The sequence below is a fragment of the Setaria italica genome, chromosome IX, assembly GCF_000263155.2.
Source record: "Setaria italica strain Yugu1 chromosome IX, Setaria_italica_v2.0, whole genome shotgun sequence".
Lineage (NCBI taxonomy): Eukaryota > Viridiplantae > Streptophyta > Magnoliopsida > Poales > Poaceae > Setaria > Setaria italica.
In genome coordinates this window covers 8,920,013-8,929,038 of record NC_028458.1, presented here as the reverse complement: position 1 = coordinate 8,929,038, position 9,026 = coordinate 8,920,013, and the positions used below count along the sequence as shown (strand labels likewise).

The 9,026-nt window shown below is 40.3% G+C and overlaps 1 protein-coding gene across 1 annotated transcript; it reads left to right on the top strand.

Moving 5' to 3' along the window:
- Positions 1-755: 755 nt before the first annotated feature.
- Positions 756-7,120, top strand: LOC101755422 (tankyrase-1). Its single transcript, XM_022822949.1, has 11 exons — positions 756-906; positions 1,559-1,690; positions 1,930-2,069; positions 2,626-2,736; positions 2,818-2,943; positions 3,813-3,965; positions 5,224-5,319; positions 5,455-5,556; positions 6,151-6,321; positions 6,417-6,496; positions 6,769-7,120. The coding sequence occupies exons 1-11, from the start codon at positions 837-839 to the stop codon at positions 6,830-6,832; spliced, it is 1,245 nt and encodes a 414-aa protein (XP_022678684.1). The 5' UTR covers positions 756-836; the 3' UTR covers positions 6,833-7,120.
- The last annotated feature ends 1,906 nt before the right edge of the window (positions 7,121-9,026 follow it).

Genomic DNA, 9,026 nt, shown 5'->3' with positions numbered 1-9,026 from the left:
TCCATTTTCCTAGTATTCTCCTTTGCCCCGTGTAGTGGGCTGGTGGACTCTGCACCAAGAGGTAGAGGGGCAATTAAAATCGCCTCACGTAAAGACTAATAATAATCTCTGAAGAGTTGCACAGATAGAATGACTCTATTTCTGGCAAAGGAATAGGAAATATGCTTGGGAGAAAGTGGATTGGTGAAGGAATGATACCCCTAGCTAGGTGCTACTCTGAAATTGACGCGGATGACTAAAATTGATGGGATCCCCGTGAGTTTCACTACCACGCGTGTGTTTGGAGGGGAGGTTTATAATTAAGGTTTAACCAGTTGCCCGAGATCGATGCCGATCATTTGGGGGGGGGGGGGGGGGGGGGGGTTAAGCGTGTCCACATTTGTTCATTTGTGGGGGGCGTGGAGAAGGGTAATTCACTTGGCGATCTCATGCGTTCGTGGTGTGAATTGTGGTCTGGTACTTGTCTGGGACACAAACCACAACTGGTTTCCTGTTTTCTACTTATTAATTTAAGATTTTTGTGCATGTACGTCGAGTTATCCTATTGTTTCCATGCTCCGCTGCTTTTATAAATGGCAACCTCTTAAGCTATGTATTGTTTGGCAATGTTATGCTGTGAGCTGTGAATTTGGTAAGTGTGAACCTTTTCCTGGTTCCATGAGAGCTTTGGTCTTGTGTTACATATTCATCTCTTTGAAAATATGGAGTATAGTTTTGAGAAGTTTTTTTCCTTTCTGGTTTGTTTGGGCCCTGTAGAGTTTCTTGACAGAATTACTGAGGAGTCTGACAAGGAGGAGAAACTGGGGCCACTGCATGATGCTGCAGGGAAGGGCAAAATGGATACATGTCAGCACTTGGTGGAGAATCTTGGGTTTGATGTCAATATTCCTGCTAATGATGGCTCGGGTATGTGTTTCCTCAGGTTCTAAGTTAATTAGACGTTCGCTGGTTCTGTAATGTGGTTGTTTCGTGTGATGCGCATCTTAACTGATAGTGTGAATTGTTTAACCTATAATTTCTAATCTAGATGCTCGAGTTTATCTTACCTTATGCTTTGTCATGCAATGTTGTCATGCTATTCATAATGTAAGATTATTATTTTCAAGTATGCACCAAAAGTACCATTAGTTTCTACCGTTACTGTACTAATGTTTAAACTGCAATGTGCCGTTGCTGGTATTGTTTGGTCTAGTTACTGGTCCTCTTCTGTAGGCATATTCTCCATTATTTTGGTTGTTTCTGTAATTACATGGACCACGCTAATTGGATTCATCTTATGTTAAGAATATGTTTCTGAGTGATACAATATTGCAAAATGGTTTCTCTATGTGATTCTGCTTTTACTATCCCAGGAAAGGCATGTTTTTAAGTTACTAATAGGAAGGCCCAGTATGAGATGAAAATAGTTTTGTGAATTGTTGCTTCGCATGTGCTGAAATTTTAACTGTGGGATAGTATGATGCATTGGTGGGGTTTTTATTCCTTCTCTTTTTCTATGGTAGTACGTAGAGATGTCAAAGATATTACTAAATTTCCTTTTTTGTAACACACATGGCAGGTAAGACTCCTTTGGCTTGTTCAGTGTCGTGCGGCCAAGTTATTGCTGTGAGATATCTTCTTCATAAAGGTGCTGATCTTAATAAGCAAGATGTCACGGGATTTGCTCCTCTGCACTATGCTGCCAAACGAGGTTACCCTTTCTGTGCATGCCTGCATTTCTGCTCGCACTTATCATGTTTCTTTTTGATTGATCACTGCATAATGCATAGAACTGCTATCTCGTTATAAACTTCTAATGATGATAAGCCATACAGTTCCTGTGTGCTAATGGCATGAATTAGAGCTCCTGCAGATTGTGGGCTGATAGTATCTAAGAGATGGCTGCATAAGTTTGTTACTGTAACACTATTGCCTGTTTCTTTTGTCCAGGGTACGATGGAATAGCACGTCTGTTGCTATCTAGAGGAGCTAATGTTGATGTGAATTCTTCTGAAGGGACACCACTACATGTTGCTGCTGCGCACGGGAAGTTTGGTGTCATGCAAATTTTGTTAGAGCACCATGCAGATGTGAGTATTAATACAAACTTCTCTATATTTGCTACACTAGACTTCATTTCCTTTAGTCTTCTATATATGTTCCTGATTTTGACTTTCAGCTTTGCTCCAGCTGCACTTTTTGTGGAGACTTAATATTTTAGTGACCATATCCTGAACTAGGATGAAATGTTCACTGTTTATATTTGATACACTAAACTTCATTTTCATTATGTATTCTTCTATATGTTTGACTTTGACTTTCTGTGCCTCCATGTTTAGTTATACATCCTATATTTCTACCTGCCACTGGTTCAAAATCATGCTCATTGAATCACTTGTTATCAACAACTTTATGCTGCTTTTTAGAGGGTTTCCTTGGTATAACTTTGCGGCTGTTTGTTTTGCGCAATGTGCCCTCCCGAGGGTTACCAAATGGACCGATGACCTTGAAATTTTATCTTTATTCGAAAATTGTCCTACCTTAGGAATTCCTATGAAAGATATATTTCCATTTTAGATTTCAAGTAGTAACTATCTATTGCTTTGACATTGGATATCTCACTAATCTGTATAATTCATTTTGCAGCCAGATAGAGTTTCACCAGATCATTGTACACCCCTGGCTGAAGTTCTCTGTGCTGCTAATGAAAAAGTTAATGAATCTGGTTGCTTAAAGTGCATGAATCTCCTAGTCAAGGTGGTAACAATTTGCTTTAATTATATCTTGAAATATTCCTTTATTGAATTCAGTATTTTTTATGAGCTGTGCTAACAACAGGCTGGTGCTGATTTGAATTCTACGGATCCTGATACTCCATTAGTTATAGCAACTAGCAAAGGATTAACTGGGTGTGTTGATTACTTATTGGAGGTTGGTGCTGATGCAAACATTCGAAGCAAAGATGTGAGCTTTTATCTCTTGCTAATTGTTTTTCTTACTTGTTGTTATACGCCTAAACTCAATGCTCTTAGTAGATTAACTGATAATTAATTACGTTGACTGATTTCTGACAATTAATTCTTTTGTGAATAATTTGGATTCATGTTGGAAGTAATATGGATCATGAGCTGTAAGTTCCAAGGCTTTTGTTGTCAGTTCTTTTACTGGAAACTCTTTCATGAATTTTGCCTTATGCATGCCACTAATGAAATGGGTGATGGGGAATGGACTAGGCATGATGTAGATGTAAAGGGATAACATTTTCCAACTCGAAGAGACACAATGACGTGGGCTGTGGCAAGTAGAACACCTATAGGAAGTATCACCTACAGACATGTACGTGCATTAGGCACGTAAGCAAAGAGATGGTAAATTTTCACGTTGTGTAGGAGAAAGATCATATGCCACTGATCAATGGTCTATGTAGTTATATTATATACTTTTGATTTTACTTGTAAGGTTGTTCACTGCATTTTTCTGCTGTCCTGGGTCATGCAGAATTCTTTGCGCTCGCTGGTTTGGTCGTTTAAAAGTGGTGTGTGGCGCATTGCATAACTTTTTGTTAAAATTCTGAGGTGCGTGAGTGTGTTTGCATCAGAACTTCCCTCCTGACCTTTATACTTTTTTTCCCTCCATAATGAAAACACACGCAGGTCTGCGTTGTTTGAGAAAAAAACTGTGCATTTTAATCTCTTTATTTTCCTCATTTGGTTGAGGATTTGAGGAAACACTTCATCTGTCTGAGAATTCTAACTAGTTGTGTAATAGGATTTCTTTTGTTCTATATATTGCCAATATAAGGTATTACCTTTTGTTCTTTTGTTACATAACAGGGTGGCAGAAGGCCTATAGAAATTGCTGCAAAGTCTGGAAGAAGAGGTCTTGTGGAGAGTTTACTTCCTTTCACTTCGCCCATTCGAACTGTTTCTGACTGGAGTGTTGAAGGAATCATTGCTTATGCAAGATCAAGACCCACGGAAGACAAGGTAAGAATGGGATCCTGTGTTCTCAGTCATCTAGACATTTTCTTTAAATATCCTTTTTCTGTATGAATTAACCTATTTTGCATGTATATCATTCTTTGATCCCTGGTTATTTCGAAGAAAAGATGGATATAAAAAGAATTCGGCCATGGGGAGAAGATGACCCCCTGGCTCTCCCTCCCTCTTTAACTGGTAGGTTATTTAGAAGAAAAGAATGGAATGTAAAAGGAACTCAACCAGGGGGAGAAGATGACCCCCCCCCCCAAACCCCCTGGCTTTGCCATAAACAGAGGGGAGTACTAACCCCTTTATGGAGGTAGTCGTAGTAACACGACACGACCTGCGAGAGCACCTAGGTTTGAGTCTGGGTTGGCGGCCTCTCAACCACAATACGGTTTACAGATGGGTCGACTAGCATCATGTTAACCTCTGCTTGCAAGGTGGAAAGGGGCATCTGTTCCAGATTTTATTTCATGGCATTATTGTTGGGAGTCAACTTTGTTAGGTTTTAGGGGGTGGACTTTTTTTTCCATTGCATGCAGCACATCGTTGTGCTTATTGCCGCATCACCCCATCTATCATCTCCTGCCAGGCGCTGGTTCCTTCCCTTTTGCCGGTGCTGGTGGGTCAGAAAGAGAGAGGGTTGATGGATGAGAGAGTAGAGTGCCATAGGAATGGAGATTTTTTAGGTGTTCGGGTTACAAAGTAAAGCATGCTTGTTTCCTGAGGCAGCATGGTTAGCAAAACATGCATTCCTGCACCCATGTGCAACAAAAAACACTTCTCAAATGCTCTACAAATAGGTGTTTGTGATATTCCTAAGTTATAACATGATGGTGAATCCGGTGCTTGTTTGGTGTTTCTATATTTGTTTATTGCTAAATGATAGTGACCTGTTTGTGACTCACCTAAACTACTACAGTTTCAGCTTATAAATAGTCATTTGTTTGCAGATTTATTCATCATTCTCTTAACTTAGTTGTGTTATAGTATTTTAGTCAATTTTAGTAGCATGTGTGATTTGTTTTGATGTGTCTTTAGTAAAATAGTGGCCTCGAATGAAGGGGCAACTATCTGTGCATTGCAATTTTAATAACAAGTGCTAAGATTGTCACTAGAAAGTCTGAAGAATGTGGTTAGACTTCGCTACTTTGAATGATTCTTTGACTTCCTGTAAAGTTGCTTGGTCAAAACTATTTTTAGTTACTTGATTCTTATAGCTGTGATAGCCTTTTAAGTTTTAACAATCACCTTGAATCAGGGACAGGAATCTGATGAGGATAGCAACATTCAGCAGAATTTACGCGATGAAAGTGCGGTCAGGGAGGATGCTGGTGCATCAAGGGCCTGCACCAAGGTATGCCTAGCACGTATATTTTTATTGGAAAATTGTTTTAGCAGTGGCATGCTACTAAATTTTTTGTTTCATCAGTTGGTTAGGTAATGATAGTTTATTTCTTTTACATTGCCACATGTTCCCTTTATGGATTAGGATAAATTAAGTGATGAAGATAGAAAGGCTCAGCTGAAATTACATGGTGCGAAAGCAGTTTCACGAATGGACTATACTGGTGCTTCAAAATTCTACACTGAGGTATATCATCATGCATTATATCTTTCTAAAAGCACTTCTAATTACACATTACATTGCGCAAACCACACGAATAAGTAAATAATAATACATTGATATCGGTATCCAACTTTTATTGCGTTTTTTATTTCTTATTATCATTACTTGTTTCAAAGACATGAGGTTGTAAACTACCATTACTTTATGGACGTTCGATAATTTGATAAATCAACATGTTGACTTCAGTGGTTTAACTGGTCCGCTTTTTCTTGGATAGAAATGATGGCGCTTATGTTTCATGTAAAAGTGTGTGTTTTTTAACGAACCGCACAGTACAATGTTAGTTTCTATTGATTAGAAGGAAAAATACAAGAACATAGTCCTGGGAGGCTATAATGAGGAAAATGGGGAAAAAAAAGGACGACTACCAACAACTATCTGCCACTATCAATGGCTACCAACTGTTTTTTTAATTCTTACATCAAGCATGAATATTCTGCTCAGATGGTCAGATTTTTACTCATAATAGATCATACTGTGATGGATATTAACAAAAGTGATTTGTCCTTGTTTGATTCTAGAATGACATATTGTGCTCTCATGATTTGGTTTCATCAGGCAATCATGTTGGACCCTGCTGATGCAACATTATATTCAAATCGGAGCTTCTGCCATCTGAAAATTGGTGAAAAAAAGGATGCTCTTGTCGATGCTAATGCTTGCATAAGCCTGCGGCCTGAGTGGCCAAAGGGTTACTACCGTAAAGGAGCTGCCCACATGTCCCTCAAGGTCAGATAATGCTACAACTTGCTAGCCCTGTGTTGCTTTGGGCACCAGACACCATACCTCCCTGTATATCATCTGCTCCAATTTTTTGTCCTTAGGAGTACAAAGAAGCACGTGATGCATTCATGGATGGGTTGAAACTGGATCCTTCAAATTTGGACATACAAAATGCTTACTGGTATTATTCTATCTCTTCCCTTTCATAGTGTAATCACTATTAAAAATTTGCTTGAAATGGTGTTTGGCATTTTCTACACTAGGCTTGCGGTAATCAAATGAAATATGTTCCATTAATCTTCGTATTTCTATGAACGTTCTTTTGCACAAAAATTATCATATTTTTTATTGTAAATCAAAAGATAGTCTTTAGAACAAATTGTACTTCTCACTTTCAAGGTTTCTTAAAGCCAAATCCTTCATATCTCTGAATAATTATGCTGACATTTTCAGGGAGGCTGATGAGGCAATGATCAAGAAACATTCTGCTGGACAAAGTATCTGGCCATTTGCGTAGGGCTTGGGCTGAGTTACCTGCTGGTTTCAGATGTCTCTTTTTGGAGTGGACGGAAGTTTCTTTTGTTCATCACAAATTTATGTATATCATCAGGAGAAAGTAGTACGCTCTTATGGTTCCTTGCTAACCTCTGAAATGGCAGTTTCTGTTGGTCGGACATAGAGAGGGATTTCTAAACAGTACCTGAACCTGCGCTTTTTGCCGTAACTTAAGAAACCATATTTGGCTTTTCTGTAAGCACCTTTCTGCTTGTGTGTTTGAAAAATTGTTTGCATTTATCGTCATGAACTCATGATCATTGCGGGAGTACTGCTGTTGCAGATGATTTAGCTAGCATGATGCTCTGATAATTCACTTGCATAAAGCATTATGCTTGGGATGCAGCCATAGTATAGGATTTGTATCAGCTTTCATTGCGATAGTTAAAATGGTACTCCCTCCGTCCCCAAAAGAATGCAATTCTGGAACAGTGTCATGATTTACTGTGTCAAGTTTGACCTATTATAGATGAAATAGTATAAATATATAATATCAAATAAGCATCATTAGATTAATTACCAAATGTATTTTCATAATAAATTAATTTGGAGCCATAAATGTGAATACTATTTACTACAAATCTGGTCAAACGTGAAGCACTTTAACTGGCACGCATACCATAGTTGCATCCTTTTCAGGACAGAGGGAGTACAATTTCATTCTGAGAGATCTGATTGTAGATCAGAAGTGGACCTGAAGTGCTTGAAGTAATGTTCCTGTGCTTACCTATCATTTTTGACATTATGATTTATGAGGGCTACCAGCGTTATCCATTGGGGAACACAAACTATTGGTATGGTTTGTTCCAAAATTTTAAGACACTAGTTTGAAACGTACTGTCATGTAAATTTCATGTTAGTTTCAAATAACAGGTTTCCATGTAAACAGCAAGTTTGTAGAATCCCAGACATGTTTGATGTTTGCAAAGTTGCAAATATCTGAACACGGTTTTTTTTACCAATTAATTGTGTTGGCTAAGCCAGTGCCAAAACCCCCTAAACCCAAATCATAGCCTCCGTCGCCACACGAAAAGTCGGAAAGGCTAGAATGGATCCGCTGCAGCCGTCGTCGAGTAGCAGCGTGGACAAGTACGACTTCTACGCTGGTGTCCAGTGGACTGTTTGTACAGTCAATTCAAAATACCCAACAGTTTGATATTCCCTCAAAGGTCTTGTTTGGGAAGCAGGGACTTTAGCTCCCTCAAATGGAGTGCTAAACTTTAGCGCTGTGGGATGTTTGGATGGAGGGTTAAACTTTAGCACTTTGGTTGCCAAAAGACTCTTTTACTCCTCATTTACCTCCTCTCCTCTACCCCTCCTCTACTTCTTCCTTCTCAACTCACGACATTGCTCTGCTCGGATATGGTGCTATCAGCAAGCCTGAAGTACTTCCTGCGGCAGTGCAAGGATGGTGGCCGTGGAAATTGGTGAAAAACAAAAAAAAATCCCAAGCAATAGGTGATGAGCACGCCAGGCTCCACCTGCGCCACCCACTCCTTCGCGTCGTCTTCCCTGTCTTCCTGCGGCGGCGCGGGCGTGGCGGGCGGGGATCAAGGCAGCGCCGAAGCAGCCGCACCACAGCCGTGATGAGCTCGTCGGAGGTGGTTATGACGGGACGCAGCGGGGTCGGGCGGAGGCGGTGGGGCTCGACGGAGGCCGCGGGGCCAGCCGGAGGCGGCGGTGCCGGTGGAGGCCATGGGGCTGGCCGGAGGCCGCGGGGTCGGGCGGATGCAACGGTGCTGGGCGGATGGAGTGGGGTCGGCCGGATTTGGATTACCCGAGGAGTAAAAATGATCCCGTATTCAGTGAAGACATGGAAATAAGTGCTAGCGAAAGGATAAAGCATGACATGGGCTTCAACATAGCTGGAACACGAAAATCATTGCCTAGTTCTATGCTACTCTTTACTTTGGATATGTTGAAAGTGAGAGGGCTATGTTTTGGATGACAGAGGATGAAAAACATCATATCACCTATTCAGCCTTTGCCACTTTGTTCAAAGTTAGAGATGGTGAAGATCTTCCAAAGCATCATAATGATGGTGTTCTTGAGATTTAAAAAATGCACTTCATGTATCCTATGCATAGGATAGGAGATTGGGGGAAGGTCAAGAGTCTTTACACCTACTATGCCATTCTTAACTGGCTACTTAGGAA